Source organism: Eriocheir sinensis, chromosome 2 (assembly GCF_024679095.1).
Source record: "Eriocheir sinensis breed Jianghai 21 chromosome 2, ASM2467909v1, whole genome shotgun sequence".
Taxonomy (NCBI): Eukaryota; Metazoa; Arthropoda; class Malacostraca; order Decapoda; family Varunidae; genus Eriocheir; species Eriocheir sinensis.
Genome location: NC_066510.1, coordinates 18,002,816 through 18,025,709, shown reverse-complemented (window position 1 = coordinate 18,025,709; position 22,894 = coordinate 18,002,816). Strand labels below are relative to the sequence as shown.

General features: G+C 40.2%; 3 protein-coding genes across 4 annotated transcripts; 1 reads left to right on the top strand and 2 right to left on the bottom strand.

Annotated features, from left to right (window-relative positions):
* Positions 1-696: 696 nt before the first annotated feature.
* On the bottom strand, positions 697-12,845 carry LOC127000578 (WD repeat domain phosphoinositide-interacting protein 3-like). Of its 2 annotated transcripts, none has more exons than XM_050864429.1 (8): positions 12,689-12,845; positions 11,132-11,308; positions 10,589-10,771; positions 8,386-8,532; positions 8,063-8,192; positions 7,784-7,888; positions 6,708-6,829; positions 697-6,327 (listed from the first exon to the last, which is right to left on the bottom strand). In XM_050864429.1, exons 1-8 carry the CDS (start codon positions 12,753-12,755, stop codon positions 6,221-6,223), a joined length of 1,038 nt encoding a protein of 345 aa, XP_050720386.1. In that variant the 5' UTR covers positions 12,756-12,845; the 3' UTR covers positions 697-6,220. The 2 variants fall into 2 exon arrangements, with proteins under 2 accessions (XP_050720386.1, XP_050720375.1); XM_050864418.1 differs by lacking the exon at positions 12,689-12,845 and adding an exon at positions 12,492-12,679.
* A 490-nt stretch (positions 12,846-13,335) lies between these two features.
* LOC127000579 (UPF0193 protein EVG1 homolog) lies at positions 13,336-17,371 on the top strand. The gene is made up of 4 exons (XM_050864445.1): positions 13,336-13,479; positions 13,725-13,964; positions 14,292-14,432; positions 15,350-17,371. The coding sequence occupies exons 1-4, from the start codon at positions 13,386-13,388 to the stop codon at positions 15,547-15,549; spliced, it is 675 nt and encodes a 224-aa protein (XP_050720402.1). The 5' UTR covers positions 13,336-13,385; the 3' UTR covers positions 15,550-17,371.
* A 136-nt stretch (positions 17,372-17,507) lies between these two features.
* Positions 17,508-21,111, bottom strand: LOC127000580 (peroxiredoxin-6-like). The gene is made up of 4 exons (XM_050864461.1): positions 20,930-21,111; positions 19,128-19,284; positions 18,632-18,846; positions 17,508-18,049 (listed from the first exon to the last, which is right to left on the bottom strand). The coding sequence occupies exons 1-4, from the start codon at positions 21,013-21,015 to the stop codon at positions 17,848-17,850; spliced, it is 660 nt and encodes a 219-aa protein (XP_050720418.1). The 5' UTR covers positions 21,016-21,111; the 3' UTR covers positions 17,508-17,847.
* Between the last annotated feature and the right edge of the window lie 1,783 nt (positions 21,112-22,894).

Sequence of the window (22,894 nt, the reverse complement as noted above, 5' to 3'; positions counted from 1 at the left end):
GTTTGTAAAGTGAATGTGTAAACCACAATATTTCAAAGCTTTTGGTGCATGAGAGGGTTAAATGCAGCAAAGCAAGTTGAGGGGTGTCACCGTTGAAACGTGATCCCTTTCTCCTTCAGAAGACTTGCAGCACAGACACAACTCCATGAGACAATGATAATTATGATGGATGATAATGATGATGACAAGTGATAATAATTGTGATGATTGAAATGATGATAACCATGATAACTGATCCATACCCCATGCAACTGTCACTTGTGGCAGTTACATATCACAACTTTACTTGTACTTTACTGTATCCAATTGGGTGACAAATTCCAAGATTTCTATCCACACCCACCCAGTAGTAGCCTTCACTGATGGAGGATTACCCTCTCTACTGTCAATCTCAGACACGCTATCAACTCACTACAGGAAGACCTTTCCAGGTGCCCCATGCAAACCTTTATCACTAGATAGTAGACAATAAGTAAAAATTTGAGCCAAATCAATACAGAGGCAAAGTGGAATAAGCATAAGTCTTAAGGGGATCAAAGCTCAAATGGTTTTCATTTAAATCATATTTGATCTTTGTTTTTTACTTTAAAATTGGCCTCTTTACTGCCTTCAAGTGAGGTCCCTGTGAATGAATAATATATCAGATTATCAATGTGGTACACAAATCATTAATCAAATGCAACAAAAACTTCCCAATAAGAGAAATAAATATATTTTGAGTTACATACTAGAATTATGACAATAAACTCTAAATAAAGAAGTCACTAACAAAGTTAGTGAAAACAAAATCATGGTTGAAGGGATATGGACTTCCTTATGTAAGAATCACAGTCAGCCACACCTACATTCTTGAATCACAAAGATATCACTCCTATGCATGCCAAGAGTAACTTTTCTGCCAGCTTCATTCTTTTCAAATGATGCACAAGACTTTTTAAAATAAGAATAAAAAATATATTCATCAATAATGTTTTTCTATGGTATCAATACAAAAAAGAGAGAGAGAGAGACATAATTAATATCATTGTTCAGATTAACATTTTTGAGTGGAAAATGGTCATGTAACAAGACAGCATTTCACTGTCACTCAGACAGGGAGATTAAATAAAGGCCGAGGGATTATTCAAATTGTTGGTGGCTAAGTCCATAGCAGTTGCTTAACCTGCCTTGATTTTAGGCAATGTTAGTTTTCATTATTTATAAGCACTGAAACTCCAAGAAAAGTCAAATATTAACCTCATATTCCCTATCTTTAGCAACACTGGCTGGGCAGTGCAAAGGTTTACGGCCATGTCTCCACTGCCTACCTACACCACGCTCTTACTTGTCTGTTGCAAAAATGAAAGTAAATTTACCAATTGTTATCACATCCCTATCTGAACTCTGCCATTTTTTAGTTTTCAAAACTGGAAGCAATGACATTTCTAGGTCAGTATGACTAAAATCATCTGCCATTTGCCATTCTACCACTAATTATGAATTTTACATGTTAGTTAATTATACTTCAGAATATAATTAAACATCTTAATTTTTCTCAAAGGAAACTTTCATAAACTTTGCTAGACTTTTAAGTTCTGCAGCTCACACTAGTTTGCTCCAGTGTAATAGTTTTCTAATTGAAATTTCAATTAAAATCCTAAATTTCATATATTTGGGATCAATCTTTTTTGATAAAAAAATGTCTGATGAAAATGGAATGCCCTGCCTCTTCTCAAATGATTTTAAGGCATGAGCATCACCCTACACGGTGGTTCAAGATCATTATCGTTATACCTCCTCCTGCACTCTGGTATTTTCAGAAACTCAACCACATACAAAACTTATCATCTCCTATTAAGACTGACTACAACCTGTAAAAAACAGCACCTAAACCTCTTTCTCAAGCAAATCCACATCCCAATGACAAAAGGCATTATAACCGATAAGCCAGGACATCTTGGCAAGATGAATATTGAGGTGCAAAGCAGCCTACCTTCCTTCTCTTTAGTCTTTGTTGCATTGCTTCTCGGAGGGGTTAAGAACATGTTGCCTAATCACACACAATCAGTTACACTAAGTTTCCAATAAGTTCCCTTTGCCTGTGCTGCTGTGTGAAATTTGCTTTTAAAAGTTTAAAGAATATCCTTTACATTATTTGAATGTGTTGTTAAAATGTACTTCAAATGCAGAATCTCCAGCATGTGGAAACTTTTGTTTGCTCCGAAACAACATGAATTGGTACTTCCCACCACCTGCTCACTGAAGGTATGCATTCCCATTCTCAGTTATCATTCTACATTTTGAACATGTATTGTGGAAGACTTCAACTGAAGCCTTTCCAAGCATATGTAAAACAATATTTCCTAATATCTGAAAATTAATACTTCTAAAAACTCTGTATTTATTGTAAGTTGAGGGCAAATCAGTGAAAAGTAAATACATATAGACCCTGACATGGCTACACTACCTGATGCCATTCTCATAATATCATCTGCCATCTTTATTATTTTCCTCACCACTCTCCACCTAGTCACAATTCTATCATCTAAACATCACAACCTAAAAGGAAACTCTTATGGGTTTCATCTCAATTCTCTACAATCAATGTGACAGAGCTCACAGATGGTCCCTCGTCTAATTTCATGACGTTATTTTATCGAACTGTGAAAGGGCACCTGCCAGGAGAGCCATCCATAAAGCCGATGAGAAAGTCATCAGAGGCATGATCAGCACAACCCCTTGTCCAATGCTCTCGGTTGAAGATAACTGTGAGAGAATGAGTGCTGAATCACACTACCAGCTGTCATGTAAAGTACGTGCTCAATTCTATGCCAAGGATGAGTTGCATGTGTACAACCACACAATCCCATACCCACCAGGGGCACTCGCCAATGGCACTAGTGGTAGTGAGGCAATCATCTCCATTATCAGTATGCCTTGCAGTCCACCTATATAATAGGCTAAAACCTGCTCATGCTAAACATGTATGATGGTCTGTTGCCAACATCAGTCTATGTGGGAGAAGCAAAGCAGAGTTCTAATACACCATTGAACTGAAGAGACAATTGACCCCAATTGATGCCATTATGGGGAGGACAGCTGCCGTGTGTGCCTATGTCAGTAGTAATGGGGGTTCGGGTGCAACTATACTACTTAGTCTGTGCCATGTGGGGCATCCTGGCCAACATGCCACCTGTTGCAGCTTACTTGAGGATTGCCTCTAATGCTGGCTTCAAGTGGCTCTTTTACCCAACACCAACTCATGCATAACTATAGACTCATCAGCCCTGTGCAACTATGCAGATAGGTACTCTATTCATATAGATATGATTTCCACAGTCAGTGCAGTAAGAGCAAGTCCATGATGAAGATGAATGCCAATTCTGTTGAGAGGGAGGCAGTCAGGGCTGAGGATGGATGGACTCCTGGTCTGCAGCATCAACTCCCTTGTTAACAAGCAGAACTCTACTGTTATGTCAGACAGTCTCTATTGAGGAGTTCATGAAGATATTCTTCAACAGCGTCTTCACTTGGATGTGGTGCACCCTTGTTTTGATATTAGTTGTAACTTTAATTGCTTTGATATAAGCTACCAAATAATCCCAAAGAACACTGCAAAAGTTGTAGGAGTTTATGGTCATGGGGTTGAGGGTTGATTTGACAACAAACTTGCAGCGTAAAGCTCCCCACACACACAGAGGACTGGCATCATGATTCTGTGAGGACAATCATTTGTGGACTAGCCAAGGCTTGGCATCATAGACGAAACCCCACACACGCTGACGATTGTCGTTAAAGATTGGCATGAGGACAGACATCAAGGCGCCAGTCGTCTGCGTGTGTGGAGGTGTTAACGGTGGGTTATGTCGCCAATAGCCTAGTCCTGATAATTCTCTCTCTCTCTCTCTCTCTCTCTCACACACATGCACAATTTTTACGTAAACTCCATTAGGCCACGGCCACACAGGGAGTGAGAAAGCGAGCGAGAGTGAGAGCGGCAAGGCGAATTTCTGTGGCCACACAAAAAGCAAGGTGAGGCAAGGGTTGTCATGGCAACATGACCCACAGAGCCTAGCAACACTACACAGTACACACCCCTCGCACCCACCCCCGTGGGCACAGATGAAGGATGAGGTGAAACGTTTTTATAAATAGTTCCGTGCTTCACTTATTTGGCGTTTTATGAAAAATCTGTATACACCATCGTGTTCAGGAGGCTTTTCTCTATAAGATGTATTTGTTTATTTTAGTACTCATTTCATAACCACTGCATATGGTAGCTATATGCAAAATGTGTTATAAACATTATGTCTATTTATTTAGTTTCTGTTTTATTGAGTTTTCACAAACATATTCAAGTTCTGCAATCACTGCTGCATTTAATGGTGTTAACCAAAATGTCCTATCTCATGTATGAGTTGAGTTACGGCAAATAATATAGAAGCATGTCTGTGATATCACTCCTTCTGACCAAGCAATGCCTATCTCACAGCCTCAAGTGACTGGCGCGAGCTGTCCCCTAAACGCAGACAATTGCCGTCAATGACGCCAATCCTTTCCCGGCCTCACATGGATTTATAACCAGACGTAATTCCATGAGGCTGGATAATTCCATCTGACGATTGGAATCAAGAGCCCACACACGGTGAGGATTTTGTGGGGATTGGCCTCTTGACGCCAATTCTCACAGAATCGTGATGCCAGTCCTCTGTGTGTGTGGGCAGCTTAATAGCATACCCATGGAGGTTGACACACTAATGCAGAATAGTCCCCTTGCATTAACCTGGTACCATGTGTTAGAGGATGCTGTTGTTGCATACTTAGGAAGAGTAAGCAATAAGTGTGGGATTCCAGTGGGCTTCACAACTGTCATCTTCAGCAGAGCAAACCACTTGAGGGCATTTGCAGATGACCTGGAGGTTGACACAATGCATAACCTTAGCAAGAAAGAGGCAACTATTCACATACTGACACTTGCAAAGACCCGTGGCCCCACAGTCTATAGGCTCCACACCCATACACCCACCAAGGCATATCTGTTTCACCACTTTACCTGCCACCAATGACTGCTTATACGTTTTATGTAAAAAATGTCAAGATAATAAACAAATTGGAAATTATATGTAGAGGCATTCATAAATTAAAGAATAAAACTTAATCAGCTCCTGAAAAGTTGGACCTCCATGAATAATCCTTGCCACCAATAAATATTGCATGTCTGAGAAATTTCAGACATTCACTTCCAACATATCATTGAAAATTTGAGTTGCTAAAGCTTGTCCCAAATTAGAAAACAATTAGTTCCTTCATTTGGCTAATTCAGAACAGATCTGTAGTCTCTGTACCCTTATGAAATGCCCCTTCATTAAGTTCTGTTGTCAGAATACAACTTTAAACATTGTAACTAAGGTACATTTATACATATATACATGCTGGACGTAGGATACAGCCACCATGAATGAGGCAATTATTCTAAAATAGATCATCTACTAAAATGTCCAAACTGATCATCAGACAGCATATGAAAGGGATATTTGCATCTTCAAAGAAATTATTCTAGATGGCAGCATAAACTGATTCATAGTCAAGGAAGGTGGTAGCTTATAAATACCCATCAACTCACAACTGTGTTACGTACTTATTCCCATACGAGAATGTTTCCTAAACTGTTAAAGTAAATTTATGAAAACAGCTGCCTGCTTGTATTTCTGTTTTCAGTATTCAGTGGAAACGTTTTTATCAATCTCCAGCAACATCCATTTTTCCACTTATCTGACAATCAGCTTCTGAATAAAACTTTTTTTGTATTAATTGCCTGTCTTGTATATACATTAATGTATTTGTGACACATACTAGAATATGAAATAATATTGAATATAATAAAAACTGTTATTTAACATAATAAAACACTGGAAAAAGAGCTAATGTTGGAAAATAGAGCAATGATACTAAATTAAACTGTAATGGACTATTTGCTTAACCTTCCAGACACGATATAATTTATGGTAAGAAAAATTAAAGTGTTACTATAATACCAACATAAGTGTTTAGCCACAAGTGGAATGAGGGAGTCTTTTCTCCTAAGATACTAATGGACCACCACACACAAACAGACACACTGCAGCACAGGGTGGTGGAGGGCTCACCTGGGGAGTCTCTACAAGTGTACAATAAACATCTGTCCCAAGATGCTGTGGACAAGAACCTGATCTACCTCTGAATGGTATCGAGGCATCCAGGATTATGCCTTGTCATCCGTCATCTCCAAGAAGTGGGCATACACTTCACGGTTACACTCTCCCTTGCTGCTAAAGCTGAACTTGTAATAGCTACCGTCAGCACAAATAGCTGTAGGAAACGTGAAACAGGTATAAGGAATCATATATACATAAACGAAACTTGTAAAAGTGATCATTCAGTATGCTAAAAAGGGAAACTTGTGTGGGTTTACTGAAGTGTTTGAAAATCCCACATAGCTACCAGAGAGAATGATGTAGTTCAGGTTTGACAATGAGTGAAACTGGAAATCATCATCCAAAATAGAAATATAACCTAGGAGATGGAATATTTATCACACTTTACAGATTTCAGGATATGGACACTTGATAAGCTGCAGCACATCATCACAAATGACCCTGAAAAAATACAAGATATGCATGTACATTTTTTTTAATATCTCAAACAAATAACTTAAACAGCAACAGGCACAAAAATTATTATGCACTTACCAATGACTGAGTTGCTAGAGGGACCAAAGGCACATATACATTGTGACCCACCAGGCACCTCAAATTTGCAGAAACTCCATTTACTGCTGAAGTACTTTGGTAGGAAAGATGCTGATGCCAGGCTGCAAGAAGAATCAAGTCTAAGCCCATTTCTCAAATAAAACTGAATTTTGAAACAGTATTCCTTGCTCATGAGACTTCAATACAACAAAAATGGGGTCTTTCTTTGTTGATTTATGTTACAAGACGTAGGCTGCCATGTGTCTTAACCTAACATTAACTTAACCTAACCAAACAAAATCACAAAGAGTTACCATCCATCTTTACTCAGAAAAACTCATCTATGCTTCCTTACTAATTAAACTTTCTATATAATAAAGTGAAGACTTTCTTTGTTAATTTATGCTATAGGTTTCTGGATATCATGTGTTTGAAAATTCCCTAAACTTAACTTACCCTAACCAAGCATAAAAAACTCAAAACAGTTACTAAAGTTCTTGACTCAGAAAATTCATACATGCTTCATTACTAATGAGACTTTCTATACAACAAGATGAGGTCATTCTTGGTGATTCATACCATAAGGTGCTAGCTATCATGTGCTTTAAGATACTCTAAACTTAATCAAACCTAACCTAACAAAACCCCAAACAGTAACTATAGGTCTTGACTCAGAAAATTCATACATGTTTCCTTACTAATGAGACTTTCTATACAACAATGTCAGGTCATTCTTTGTTGATTTATATCATATGGTATTGGTTATCATGTGTTTGAAGATACCCTAAACTTAACCTAACATAACCTAACAAAACCAAAACAAACACTAGGTCTTGACTAAAAAAAATTCAGACCTTGATGCACCCTATTTGAATATGTAAATGCATGTAAAAAAAAAAAAATAAAAAATAAAAAAAAAGTATATCGAGGGCCAACCGTATTTCCATCTTTCTATTTCAACTAAAAAAATTATGTATACTTGTTATGTAAGTATGCAATGACTCGTGTGAGAAAAATCAAAGGATAAAAGCTTGTATAACCATGAAAGCCTTGTGTGACTTTGAGATGCAACAAACCTTGACTGCTTGTTCTTCTTATCCTCGTCCTCAGTGGCAAATATGTGCACCGTGCCATGGTCACTAGACACACACAGGAGGGAGGAGTCCTGGCTGAAGTTGATGCTGGTGGGAGTAATAAAGAGGCCCTGTATTGCTACTGAAGGAATTGCATATAAAATGGTGGGGTAAATTTAATATGTCCAGTTCTACCTCAAGCCTTTCACAAATAGCATCATGATAAAAATCCACAGAAGCCAAACAAGACAGAACCAAAACTATTTGCCCAAGAACATCTACCAGAATATGGTGGCAGCATTAGCTCCTCGGCGTAGTTCATTCAGTTGCGTCCCAGTAGCTGTGTCGAAAATTCTGATCAGAGTTCCCTTCTCTGAGGCTGTTGCTAATTTTGTACCTGGTAAGTTGAGGGCTGGGAAGGAGGAAAGGGCAGGATTACATTGACATCAAAGTGACAACCCAATTTATTATGACCCTGAATCACACCTTCACAAAGCAAAATATGAGCATTTGAATTACCATCAAATGTTGGCAAATAAAATGATAGATATTAGAATCTCATAGTTTGCACCAAAAAAACTATAATATAGGTCTTGCTGCCTTACCAATACAACTTAGTGGTGAGTCATGGGCGAGTATATCTAAAGGGGACTTCTCCGTGTTGGCCAAGTCAATAATAAGAACGTGGCCAGTACGGGGGCCAGGAAAGGCCAAGAGAGAGTTGTTGCTGTTTGGACACAAGACACAAAGCCCTGCAAAAATAGATAAAAGGTTTGCCACTGTTGCAAAGATCCCAACAACAATGTAGCTTACTCAACACATTATCATAAAAATTTTGAATACTGACTTGAAAAATGTGAGTGCAAAAGTTTTGAGTTAGAGCACAACATTATAAATGAGTGCACAAAATAGTTATTACCCAAGTAATGAGAATCAGCCTTCAGATACAAACACACAAATGTATTCTATTAGAACTCAAAATAGTCTTAAGCTCACCCTCATGCATGCACACATACAATAATACATTAAAGATAAATGTTAAGTTCATATTTACAAACATGAAAACCACAGTTCACTGTGCTATTGTACACTGTATTTCATCATAATATATAGTTATTGCTATGTTAAGACCAAGAGAGCAGTAAAGTGTGGGCTGATTGTGGACTGGTTGAGTGTACTTGGAAGTCATTAACCCGTAAACTGCGCCAGACATCTCAAGATGCTATGAGTTAGACTGCGCCAGACATCTTAAGATGACACATTTTCCAAGGTGAATATTTATATTTCCAGCGATGCCAAAGTATATTCCAATGAACCTCGTGTGGCAACATCATCCCTCTTTCACACTATGTAGTCACCATCATCAAATTAGTTGCTCTTTAGCAGCCATGGAGAGTAGAATTATGTCATTTACTAATGCCAACCAGTCTCATATAGTTCCTGCAGTCGTGACCGAGGGGGAGGCATGGGAGGGGGTAAAAAGAAAGTATTGGTAAAGAAAAAGAGACAGTTATTCAGATTACATTCAACCATCAGATTCAGCTGGTCTGAGGAAGCGTGGCAAGTGTGAGCATGCTTCTGGCGCTCAAGGTCACAGACATGCTGCCTCTCCAACAGTGCGGAAAGTTACTAGCTGCCTAATCACTCACTGACACCATCATCACTGTCCGATGATTCAGAGTGGCAGAAAGATGAGGAAAATGACAGTGGGGGTATAAGAGAAGACTCGGCTAATGAACTGAGTGAGGGAGGGGTGTCAGCTGGTGTGGGAGAGGCGGGGGAGGCAGAGGAAGAACAGGAGCCTCAGAGACGCGAGACAACGCGTGCTCCATTCGTCTGGTCTGATGGATCAGATTTTGTGCCAGACACAACTTTGACAAGAATATTGCTGGTGTGACTAATGACTGGCCTCTTGATAATGATGCGCAAGAGGGTGATTATCGAAACTGACAAAGTGATGTTTCCTGTGATATATTTTGTTTGTTGTAACTGGAATGAATAATTAGTGGCAAGAGAATGTTCAGACATGACTGTGCCGTATGTCATCTTCCCTCTGCCACCGTCCTATCTACCCCGTCATTACCAGCGCTCCCAAGGTCGCCTCATGTCCGCAACCTTTATCTCGCCATCATTGCCACATTAAGTGAAATATTTTTTTTTTTTTTGCACTATTTGGTGCTCAACATGTCTCTCTTGGGTGTTGTAATACTAAAAATTGTTTTCCATCAGGTTATTGTTTTGCCAATTATTGTGCACCCAGGAGCTATTCCCAAATCTTAATTGCGCAGTTTATGGGTTAGAAGAGATTTAGGGACTAGGCATTAAGATGTCACAAGGCAAGTGCATCATTCAGGTCACCATGGTTTAAATTCCCCTGATGTGTACAGACAGTCACTGAGTTATGACCTATGAAATTTACAGTCACTTGTACTCACGGAACCGTGGTACCACTGGCTGAAACAAAAGAGCATGAGCAAGCAGCTTGAGGCGAGTGATGGCCCAGGTCATGCAGTCACACCACATACCAAGCTCGCCAGAGAATGCCTTTTTCATTGATATCTCACTTTCTGTAAGCCTCACTACTCTCACTCACTCCCACTTCCCATACCATTGCTAGCTATGCATACTTCATTAAAGAAGCTGTCACTACTCGAGAATTGACAGAAAATATCGGAAATGATACCAGCACCAAATGAAAAACAACTAAACACGACAAAGAAAGGAGGTGGTAGGCTGAGCACATACAACAAAAAGTAAATAACCCCCCCCCTTTCTCCACACACACACACACACATACACAATTTTCACCTTTTGTATTGAGTGCAGTATCAAACACATGGAGCTGCTGTGGGTTGGAAGTGAAAGTGTACACCTTGATCATGGTATCCAAGATGACAACGATGCGGTCGCGACGCAGTCTGACTCCCCGCACCTCTGACGCAAACTCCAGCTCAATGACGTGTTTCTTCTTCAGGTCATCCCACACCATAACTAGAGGAAGGTGTAGGGGTGAAACCATGAAAATATATGTTGCTTAAGGTTGTGCTTTGCAGTTACTACAGCTGACACCACAGTTACACATCAGACCAAACTCCATATCCAAGAGTCCAACAGAGACCTAAACCTAAATCTACTCAACCTCACTATCCATGAACTTATATAACCTTTTCTTAATTGTATCTATCATATTCACACTCACAACATGACTGCTAAGCACTATGCACATACAACAAACAACAATATTTCACCATTCGAGGAAATTACATCATAAAAAGTGTAGAAGACAAAATCACAAACCATTTCCTATGAATGGAGGCATAAGCTAATTAAGTTAATAATACCCATTTATACCTTTGTTTGTTGGATATTTAGGGTGGGTGCCGCCACCCACCAGTGCTAAGTAGTTGCACCTAAAGAGCATCTCAACATAGCCAATGCCTCCATCTGAAAAGTCTTGTCGCTCCTTCTCCTTGAGGGGGTCACAGTTGTACACTCGGAAGCCAGTATTCATGCCACAGGCAAAACAACCTGCAAATATTTGAGACAGAATGAAGTAAAAAGTTAAAAGACAAAATTACCTTTTGACACAAGTAAATTTTAGACATAAGAATGATATTAGGAGAATAAATTGAAAAAGTAATCATACGAGCTGAAAATTTCATCAACTTATGTTCATTTACCTTCCAAAAATGCAATGTTACAGCAAATAATAATTCAAACAAAATCTTATATAATCTTCCAGCAAACCATGCATTTATCTTGGATTATCACTTGAAAGTTATCCCAAGTGTGTCTCATATTAACTTGGTTATATAAGATGAAGTGCCACGAGCATCGCCTGATCACCACCTTCAAAGCTCTCACAAGGTGGAGGGAGAGGGAGGGAGAACACTGAAAATAATACTGAAACCTCATAGAGGGTCAGGTCAAAGTCATCTAGACTAATCTTGTCCTATAAGGTTTCACCACCATTGATTTTATTTACAGAATACGTAACATAATAGTGTGATGCCATGCAAATCTGATTTTTTTTTCTCTCTCTCTCCTCATCTTGTACTCATGTCTAATCGGGTAATGTCTGACCTTCACCTATGATCAAGGTCTAGTACTTTAACCTGTATAGGTGGAAGTGAGGTCAGGGTAAGGATTTGAAATAGGTGGCCTGGGCCCTGGGGGGAGGCACTCAGATCATGTGAGGTGACTCAAGTGAAAAGAGGGATTTGCAGTTTGCCAGAAAAGCATGACAAAAATTGTAAGGTTAAATCAGTAAAATGTGTAATGCCCCGACGAGCTTATTTTCCATCCTTTCTATTTCCCAACACGGCCTCTGCGTGTATCGAAACACATGAGAAATTAATCAAGACAAGGAGAGGGTATTCCCCGGCTGCCTGGGATTGAACCCGCGACCAGCGTGACGGGAGAGCCACTCCTTACCGAGTCGGCCAAAGAGGTACCCCACTGGCTAAGTGGGTTATGGGAGGCTCGTTCATCAGGCCGTCGCCGCACTACAAATGTACCTACCTGTATTTGGATTCGAGTAAATTACAAAAAAATAATACTTGGACTCGTATTAAGCTATAAAAATGAGTAGTTGTACTTGTTTGGATTCGTGATATTATATGAGGTCGTACTTAGACTCGAGTACAAAAAAAACTGTACTTGAACCCAAGCCTGGTCACGAGGCGCGGCGGGGTCACGTGCCTGTCCTCACGTAAACACAGCTGTGGGGGGCGGGGTGGGAACAAGGAACACAGCCAGCCTCGCACCCCCGCCGTGCCCCGCCCCCGCCGAGGAGCCCCTGGCAGGCCCGCTACACCTGGACAGCCTTGCCATGAGACGAGCGGCATGAACCTTCGCGGGGCGGCACAGCAGGAAGTGAACGGACTGCCGCGGCTCTCCGGCACTCACCCTGGTCTTGGTTGAACCCGGCATAGGCCAGGCCGTTGCCGTAGATGTTCTTTGGCCCCAAATTCATGTCGCTGGGTGCAGGTGTCCGCTTCTAGCCGCTCAGACAGCACACCTCGGCCCCCTGTGGCATGACATTATCTGCCCCTTCGCTCTACGCCGTATGTTCCAATAATACTGACACGACCAGTTTTCCGAGGCAGGTTGAACCGAGAACCACTATTATTCTGTTTTAATATATCATTTATTCAATAAGTGTGTTGTTCTCTGTGTTTTCTAGGGTTGTAAGTGAGGAAGCGACAGTCATATGATATGTAATTGTCACGTTTTATTTTTTTCAAAGCTCGTGTGTTGCTTTTATATTTTATGCGCTTACCAAAACAAATAGTTGGGTTTAGAAATTGATAAAAGATTGATGTGAACAGCAGAAATAAAATAGTCACTGTAAAGACAGGCTTATAAATCACAGTAGTAAATATAAATAAGGTGCTTCCATCAACAGGCGGTTGAAAAAAATGACGTGATATTTGAATCAGTCAGTTGTTTGCCTTCAGATTTCTATTTTCTACCAATATCCATCTAATACCTTGTTAAATTTTCTGCTGCGAGTTTCAAAATTTACTTTCCTGTACAATTTTCCCAAAACAACTTTGCTTCCGCCCCTTCCGCCCGTCCCCATGGCAACGCCGTAAACATAAACATGGCGGCGATTTTACGTCAAACCGTGGCACCCGGGGGCGTCTATGACCTTCCCAGAGTCTCTTACAGCGACTCCACCAAGTTGCTCATAAAAGGTCATTGATATGTATGATGCCTTATAGCCGCACACTTATATTTTGCCTGACGGTAAACTTTTGATGCCTAACAAGGACAAGGTAGCCATACTCTAGTTGGAGAATTTCCAAACATCTTTCTGTCACTCTTCAGTCTTCTTTTCTTCCTTCTTAGTATTGCCAGTCCTTATCCTCTTCTCTCTCTTTTCAGTATTCTCAGCCCTCTTCCATTTCAGTTTTATCAGTCCTCATCCTCTCCCCTACAGAGCTGGTGAGGGAGGCGGCCGTCAGCACCCAGCACCAGAGGCAGATAGAGCGGTGGGTGAGCGGCGGCCGTGCCCTTCCCCCGCACCGCGCCCTCACCGCGCCCAGCCAGCACGCCCCGTCCCGCCCCGCGTCCCCGGCTGCCACGGCCCGCCCGAACTTTCAGAGCAAACGGTCACATGAGGTTATTCGCAAGATGGGAATGTATGAGCCCAACACACACTACGTGCCGCCCCCGCCCAGTAAGACAGTGCCCGCCCATGAAACAGTATAACAAAACGTGGCGTTGTACCATATTCATTATATAGGTAGCCTACCTAATATACTCTTGGAGTAATAGTAATTTTTGAATTACCTATTAAAGTTATGTTAAGGAGAAGACTTTTACATGATTGCTAAATATATATATATATATATATATATATATATATATATATATATATATATATATATATATATATATATATATATATATATATATATATATATATATATATATATATATATGCAAAGCATAAAAGAAGGAAATCTTATGCATGAGGAGCTAATGACACTTCCCCTCTCAACAGAATATGGCCCAGGCTCCAAGGAGAGGTGTCAGGAGCTGATGGCTTATGGCAGGGAGGGAGCCATGCCACACACTGTTCCTCTCAGGAGAGATCTGGAAGTAGACACCACTCTTTCAACTCCAACTGATCGCTTCGCAGAATGTAAATATCTAGTTCATGACGATGAAATTTATCATCACACAGTTCACTGTTATACAGTAAATTGGGTCTATCAAGATATACTATATGATTTGAACCTACACATCCACTCTCTAATCTAGGATTATTTGATATTCCCTTGAAATGTTAGAAAGTTTAAATATGTGAAGGAAGAATGTACTAATAAAATGTTGCAAATGAGGAGTGAGATAAAAAAGATGGCAGTGTAGCTGTCTGTAGGTTTGTATTTTCCAAAATAGGAGACTAAAAATATACATAAACTAGGAAATTTGGAAAGAGGAACATAAATGGTAAGAGTGTATGGTAAGAGATTATGTTGCTTGGAATCACAATATGAGTAAAAAGTGGATGCCAATTAGCAGCTGATGAGGTGGATTATGCAAAACAAAATTACAGCTAACAGCATGGGTGAGTAATATAAGATGTTATACATGAAGTGGGGTGGATGAATGAACAAAAGGAAAGGCAAAGAACAGTTGGCATTCACATGAGTTAGCAAGGGACTGGTATGATGAAAAATGTAATGTATAATCCCATATTACGGGAGTAAAAAAAAAAAAAAATTGGTAATAGTTGCTTAAGTACAGTGTCATAAAAAGAAAAGTATCTGGGAAGCATTAGAATAAGCCACTATTTGTCTCACTTTTGGGGCATGTAGGCATCAGTTGATGCAAATGATAATTATTCCACTTATACCTATTAATTGCAAGTGTTTGGACAGCTGTGCCTATTTCACAGAATAATCTGTCTTTCTGTGAGTGCTTCTTTACCTTTTCTTGTTACAGTACTTAAAAATTGCTTTTAACAAACAACACTTTGACTCCAAACCCTTGCTACAGAAAATAAAGTTGCTTATGTACTCAAATACACAAAAGCTTACACTGTTCTGCTTCCTACAGTGGTCAGAGAGATGGAAGAGCGTGTGGAATGGCTGGAGGCTATGGAGGCAGTTGGTGCAGGGGAGAAGTACCGCAGCTTGATTGCTTCACAGCTGGCCCTCAAGCTCAGGGACTTGGAGTTACTGGACCAAGAACGAACCATAGACCTTGCTAGAGCTGAGAGGCAAACAGCAGGTCCAAAGGATAGTGTAGCCCAATGAGGGGCTAAAAAGTGTTGATAAACAATAGATTCCTATAGGCAGCAAACCAAGTGAAGGTAGCAAGTGGGAGGCATCCATAATTGGATAAAAGGATGTTAATTTCATTTGAAGGAAAGAGTGTCAGTGATATCTTGTGCTGGTTTTTACTATGGATAAAGGAGGAGACAGGTATAGCATGTTGACAAAGCCTTATATACCTATTCCAAACTCAACCCTGAAGTACACATTGTTTTGTTTAAATTTTTTTTACTTTTGACTACTTTTACACAACTTTATTATTTGATCATAGCATAAATGCTTGCAGCCTACCTCGTAGTGACCTCTCTTAACACTGATTTAAACAAAAGCCTGTCTGAACATGGCTGAAAATGTCAGGTTCTGTCACCATTATTAAAAGAGTATGCACAAACAGGCCACTAACTGGGCTATAATTACATAAGGAATATATGCTGTAATTATTCAAGTAATTATTCAATGAAAAGTTTGCAAGGTATGAAACCCATCTGAAAGTACTTAACGATAGCAGAGTAATATAAATGAATGTATACTTCAATGCTCAGTCTAGGAAAAGAATAATCAATATTGTAAACATCTTTCCTGCCCTGGACCTAATTAATGCAAGAGCATCACATGGACATAATGTTAGAGCATGTATGTCTTAGCATGCCCACTGTGTTGCTGGAGGTGACTATGAATACTGGAGGGAAAAAGGTGATGGCCTCAGTCATCTGTTTTTAGCCATACAACCTTGTTTAAATGGTTGTTTTTATTTTTATTTTCCAGAATTCCCATCTTTCCTATGGAGGGGAGGTAACTGATGGTTATAGTGAAGGTTTAAATCATATAAGGCTCAAGAGTGATTATTAATACTTGCTGTTTCTGTAGCTAACAATATTCTTCATCCGCCATCAAAATTCAACATAAAACTCCAAGTAAGCTTCAATATTGTCAAGACAGAACTAAGTAGAATTCCCAACTTTCTTTATAGAAGTACTTCATAGAAAAATACCCACATGGTCTTATTATTAGGTGTGGTACAAGACAGTAGAAATGTTGATCTGCTTATACTTTTGTGCTGACCAGAACTTATATAACTTTGGGACAGACAATTAATATAACCAACCTTCATTCCAGCAGAAACTGTACCTATTTTAATAATTTTACATTGGTAGGGGGAGTGTATGGTAAATGATAGTTTGGCCTTAACATTATTTTTCACCTACAGCCTTTTGCAAACAACTATCTTTTGTCATTATTTTCATTTATTACCTTTTCATGGGATTAGACATAAAATGACTTAGTTGTCCTCATTTTTGATGGCACGTTAGTATTATTGCCTTGGATGCTCTTCCTCATAGGCAACCCTCCTCATTTGTCTGGGCTTGGGACTAGTTCTTAAGTTAGGTTGGCTTGCCCTTCCAAGAGGCTGTCATTAAGAAACCTTTTTCAGGGTTTGTTAGGTATGAACACATGAATCCACCTGTAGGAGCAGGATGAAAAGCTGGATGAACCAAATTGACTGCTGCAAGGACATTAATCATATTTTGTGGGTTTGAAGCTGTTCCTTTACCCACTACATATATTTAATGACGAGATTTTCTATTCTTTTTTTCTATTACTCTCTTGGTCCCACACGTCCTCTGTGTGTATCGAAACACACGAGAAATTAATCACAACAAGGAGAGGGTATTCCCCGGCTGCCTGGGATTGAACTCGCGACCAGCGTGACGGGACGTGACGAGTCGGCCAAAGAGGTACCCCACTGGCTAAGTGGGTTATGGGAGGCTTGTTCATCAGGCATAGTTGCCACACTACATATACGTGAGTGAAAATTGTGATTTATAACTCCAAATAGCTGTAACATTGTCAGTTTATGTTACTACAAAATGCATACTGTAAGATGACTGTAATTACAACATTAACATAAAATTAAAATAAAGGCAAAGGGGAGAAAACCATTTAGTTTTTGTTCTGCTTTAATTGTGAAAAATAGAATGCATTACAACATAAGGCACTGATAACGGTTTCCTTTTACAGCTGATTTTAGAGAGGATTCTTTTCCTGTTAATAATTGTGCACATATGAGTCATAAAAATAAGAAACTAAACCCTTAAAGATAGCTTGCTTGACCAACAGATCCTTAAATCTAATTTCTTTGAATGAGCATTATGCACTCTTTGCAAAACAATCCCATTTACTCTACCAAAATAGGAATAAGACTACAAAGTACTGAATGTTCTAATGAAACAATAAAGCTCACAAGTGCATCAATCTTCCATCACAGTCAGGCCACTCAGGTCACTTGGGCTGAGGAGTCATGCGGAGGTACTCCTTTCCTGAAGGAACTTGGATGACCTTGTGCTCTGGGAACAGCTTCTTGGCCTCCTCTGGAGACACAGATGGCACCACCATACACTGGTCACCGTTACACCAGTTAGAAGGGGTGGCAACCTTTTTCTCTTTTGTCAGCTGGAGGGAGTCGATCACACGCAGGATTTCGCTGAAAATTGATGTTTATTATCAGATGAATATACAGAACTAATAACCTTATTTTTGCAAATAAAAGAAGGGTGAAAAAATTAATAGATTGGGGTGCACACAAAAAAGTATTTGTTAAGGAGCAAGGGGAGGCTACTTGTAGCTACTCTCTCTTAGGAAATCCAAGGAGCAGGTGTCAGACGTGGAAAAAGGTCATCAACATCTGAGGTTAGATGAGGTGGTGGTGGTAGAGATGGAGGGTAAGAGCGTGCAATCACAATGGAATCAAGTCTGGACATAAGTAAGATTGGAGGCTCCATTTCCTCCAAATCCTCTGCTGTGGGAACATATTCTTCCCCAGAAGAGTCATTCAAATAAAGATATTCCAAAATCCAAAAAAATCTGAAATCCACAACACTTTCGGTCTCAGGAATTTAGGATAAGGGATTCTCAACCTGTAGCCAAATTTAACAGTAGGTTACAATCATAATCCTACATATAGCATTCAGCTACTCCGGACTAATAACCGAGTGACAAGGGGAGTCAAACAAATTGCTGCTACGCTACCAAGTCTCTTACAGGAGTAAAAGTAAACAAGGCTTACTTAAAGTTGCGTCCAGTGGTTGCAGGGTACAGGATGGACAGTTTTAGCTTCTTATCTGGACCAATGACAAAGACAGCACGAGCAGTCAGGGGCAAGCCTGCGGCAGTCTTTTCATCAGGGTCAATCATACCAAGGGTCACAGCCAGGTCCCGATCTTGGTCAGCAATGATTGGGTATGGGAAGGGGCCACTAAGCTTGTGGTAAGCTTGGATATCCTGAAGAAAGTACAATGAATAATTAGGGGGAGAGTCATCTCCCTCAACAATTTATGCAGTGCTTTAGACACTACCTTATTTTCAAAAGAACAATAATTGAACCCAACTCTGAAAGGGCTTATAAATATAATAAAAAATCAATCTAAAAGATTTTTTTAATGCATTTCTCCACAAAGTCCAGGAACAGCTTGGTTAGAACTGCACTAATGGAAAAAAGCGACACCATCTTTCATTCCATATATAACCGCTGATCTACTCTTGCAAGGAAAGTACATTCGCACCTTGATCCAGCCATTGTGATCCTCCACAGAGTCACAGGAGATGGCCATCACCTTCACGTTCCTCTTAGTGAACTCTGGCATCATCTTGGCCACAGTGCCAAGCTCCGTGGTGCACACTGGGGTGTAGTCCGATGGGTGGGAGAAAAGGATACCCCACCTGATGCAAAAAGGAGAATAAATAAATAGTAAATAAAGCTCTTCAGAAATAAAAAGTGCCAAAGACTTCATTATAGAAAACCTTAAACAGCTCAGAAACCTCATAGTCACATAGCTGACCTTCAAGCTGACTTTCTCCATCCTTTTTATCTGGCCAGGCCACTTCAATCTACCCCTTATCTATACATCACTAATACATACAAGCTTCACTGTACTTTTAGGACTCGCATTAATCTCAGGCTTACCATTCAAAAACATCAATTATTCATCTACCTGTCCATATTCATGTATATTCAAGCCTAAAACAATAATTTGCCATTGAAACAGAACATCACAGTCATTACATAATTCGTCTATCAAAGGCTTAGCACCCTCCTCCCTCTCTCTCTCCATACTCCAGCCACACCTAACCTATTTAAATAAAGAATGCCTTTTTTTAAAGTACTTACTAATATTCATATCTTTTATCATGCAAAAAGTGAGTTATATATTATATGGATTAACATAAAAGCAAACATTGCTAAAGTTCAAACTATTGCATTTATGGTTGCATAGAACAAGAAGCGGTAATTCTTTACAAGAAGTCCGCCTCCCCCTCCGCCACTCCAGCCCCCCCCTACCCCGCAACACAAGCCTGGGGACCTGTGGGGAACCAAGGTTTTTTTGAGGGGAAGGCAAAATCACTGAAAAATTGGCTTCCAAAACTTCCCTAGAAAAATCCCTAAAATAAAGAAAATTCCCTATTCTCGAAAGCAAGGAAAGTCCCTAACTTTATAACCTTGAGGGGGGGGGTCGAGGGGAGCAAAGGCCCCCCCCCCCCAGTTAGCTGTCAGGATGTAAAGTTCGGTTGGGGTATTTTAAAATGGCGGGGGGGTCCAGGGTGGGCACAGCCCCCCTTGGTTAGCAGGGGGGTCGAGGCCTTCCCCCCCAGGCTTGTGTTGAGGGGTAGCAGGGTTGGAGTGGTGGAGGGGGAGGCAGACTTTCTATAAAAAATTACCCATGAACCACTAAAATCTCAAATATTCAAAGCCCTCCATGAAAAGATATATAGGAGTATGGAATAAGAAAAGAAGTTCAGCTTCACAAGTAGCTACCTTAACTAATTAATATCCAGTTAAGGCTAGTGCTGTGTTTCCAAGCATGCCAAATTACCACTAACACACCTGCTCAATACACAATGGCATGCACTGTCCTATTTATATGCAGCCAAACAACTTCAGAAAGGCTGGAAAGGCAGAGGATTACAACAAAATTTGTTATATAAGTTAACATCCCCACGAATTTTAGATAATAAATTAAATATCATGCAAATTTTGCATGAGAGAGAGAGAGAGAGAGAGAGAGAGAGAGCTGTATCCTTATTATCTTTCTCACAACAAAAAATTAAGCAGCTTCCCGTCCCACATGGCAACTGTTACTCGATCAGCATTATTCAGCAATAGCCCTCCAGCAGGAGTGACGAATGGCGCTTTGTGTCTAAAACCAAAGCATAATGACCCACCCGCACGCTGGCAGCCTTCGAGGTACATGACAGCGAGGAATGACAGTGCAATACGGCAGGAAGTGAAGCACCGTGCAAGCAGTCAGCGGCGAGCCAGCGATCCCCGGCGGGCTATATCACATTACCACAGGCGCAGGGCACTCACATGTCTCCGAGGTAAGAATGCAGTTTGATGGGGCCCTCCGTGGAGTCGGCGGAGAAGTTAGGGAACACGTCGCCCAGGTTCACCATGTTGCCTGCCCTGCTAGGAGGAATGTGAGCGAGGAGGTGAGGTGCCGGTGTACGTCCGCTCGCTGGTAGCTGCTGGAGGGAAGTGACGGTGGACGTGACGGCTGGGGTGTGGGCCCGCTCTCTCTCTCTCTCTCTCTCTCTCCTCGGTTATTGTCATGCACTGCTCTCTTTCTCTCTCTCTTGGTTATTGTCATCTCTCTCTCTCTCTCTCTCTCTCTCTCTCTCTCTCTCTCTCTCTCTCTCTCCTTGGTTATTGTCATGCACTGCTCTCTCTCTCTCTTGGTTATTGTCATCTCTCTCTCTCTCTCTCTCTCTCTCTCTCTCTCTCTCTCTCTCTCCTTGATTATTGTCATTCACTAATTTTTTCTCTCTCTCTCTCTCTCTCTCTCTCTCTCTCTCTCTCTCTCTCTCTCTCTCTCTCTCTCTCAGGAAGTTCCAAGGTCAAGGGGTGCGCCGGGCGTAAAGCTCGCGAGTGGTAAACCTTGCTGGTTGCCAGGCCATGCATGCCAAGGTCCAAAGCTTTGGACCTTGATGCATGCATTCTTCAACAGGTGAATTGTAAACCAATACATTTTTTTATTACAGTATAATATCACAGTGAAAATGTAAAGTTTATGAAAATATGTTGCGTATCGCTACATTCTCGTGGTTTAGAACACCAATATCTCGACTGGCAATGTATTTATTTTTTAATGATGATTGAATAGTTCCGTACGTGTCCATTTCAAGATTTTCATGCTTACAGCTGAAACTCATTAATTGTGGTTGATTCATTATAATATATATATATATATATATATATATATATATATATATATATATATATATATATATATATATATATATATATATATATATGCTCAAGCTCAATGAAATATAGTCATAGGAGTTTGCTTAAGAGACAAAAGGTACAGACTGCCAGTGATATCAGTATCATTATCTCACTTCTAGAATTAATGCAATATAGCAACTTCAAGGAACACCGAGTTTCCCTGCTCACTATATTTTGATTGCCCTATTCATACGGTCTACTGTTGGCAGGAGCCTCATTGTTAAGTCTTTCCTATTGGAATTCACAGCCCCAGTTATTATTATAGAAGAATCACAAGGTGTGGAAAAGAATGGCTCCACTCGATACACACGGCATATTATTAGCTTTTCAACATTGTCGTCCACTCTACTTAATTTAGTTTTCTTAATTGTTGATCCAGTTTGAGCTGCTGCATGCCGGTTTTCTTATGGACACTCTTCCACTGAGGAGAACGTACGTGTAATTACTGTTTCAGTAGCTATATATATACTGTGCATCCTGTAACCGTTTCACAATCTGACAGTGGAAATCCTTATACTTGACCGAACCATCCTTTAGAGTTGATGCAAATAATTTTCATATGGGAATGCTGAGCATTTGTCTAAACACCCAAATGTTTTAGCATCTGCAGCCAAGTATAGCCTGCAGCAAGACATGCACATTATAGTCAAGGTATTCTTGACCATGTCACGGCTTTTTTTGACATGATATACTAATAGATCATGAGGATATTAATTGGCAGTGCTGCTGAGTTAGTCCTGGACTGATCGACAAGAATACACATATGGCCACACTCGAATATCATGAAAAATTATCATAAAACTCAGATATGGCAGGATTCTTTTAAGCACATAGCCTACTTTCCTGTCGAAGGAATGGTCGAAACTCCGTACAGTCCTCTATCGATCTATGATTGCCAGACTGCGTGGTTCCTTGCAAATGCTGTTGGAATGAACCTTAATTTCAAGATCAGTTTATATAGTCTCTGGCTAATTTGTTCCACTTGACCTGCTGATATTCTAACTCCCGTTTTTCCTCTTATCCAACATAAAAGTTTCCTTTTAATAA

Excerpts from the sequence above, each read along its gene's own strand:
- LOC127000580 (XM_050864461.1), bottom strand. The coding sequence starts at position 21,015 with ATGGTGAACCTGGGCGACGTGTTCCCTAACTTCTCCGCCGACTCCACG. Across the intron at positions 19,285-20,929 it reads CATTCTTACCTCGGAGACAT|GTGGGGTATCCTTTTCTCCC; the intron begins GTGAGTGCCCTG and ends TTTTTGCATCAG. Across the intron at positions 18,847-19,127 it reads ATCACAATGGCTGGATCAAG|GATATCCAAGCTTACCACAA; the intron begins GTGCGAATGTAC and ends TACTTTCTTCAG.
- LOC127000578 (XM_050864418.1), bottom strand. The coding sequence starts at position 12,627 with ATGCCGCTCGTCTCATGGCAAGGCTGTCCAGGTGTAGCGGGCCTGCCA. Across the intron at positions 8,193-8,385 it reads CTCACCACTAAGTTGTATTG|CCCTCAACTTACCAGGTACA; the intron begins GTAAGGCAGCAA and ends CCTCCTTCCCAG. Across the intron at positions 6,830-7,783 it reads AAGAAGAACAAGCAGTCAAG|CCTGGCATCAGCATCTTTCC; the intron begins GTTTGTTGCATC and ends TTCTTCTTGCAG.
- LOC127000579 (XM_050864445.1), top strand. The coding sequence starts at position 13,386 with ATGGCGGCGATTTTACGTCAAACCGTGGCACCCGGGGGCGTCTATGAC. Across the intron at positions 13,480-13,724 it reads CACCAAGTTGCTCATAAAAG|AGCTGGTGAGGGAGGCGGCC; the intron begins GTCATTGATATG and ends TCTCCCCTACAG. Across the intron at positions 14,433-15,349 it reads AACTGATCGCTTCGCAGAAT|TGGTCAGAGAGATGGAAGAG; the intron begins GTAAATATCTAG and ends TGCTTCCTACAG.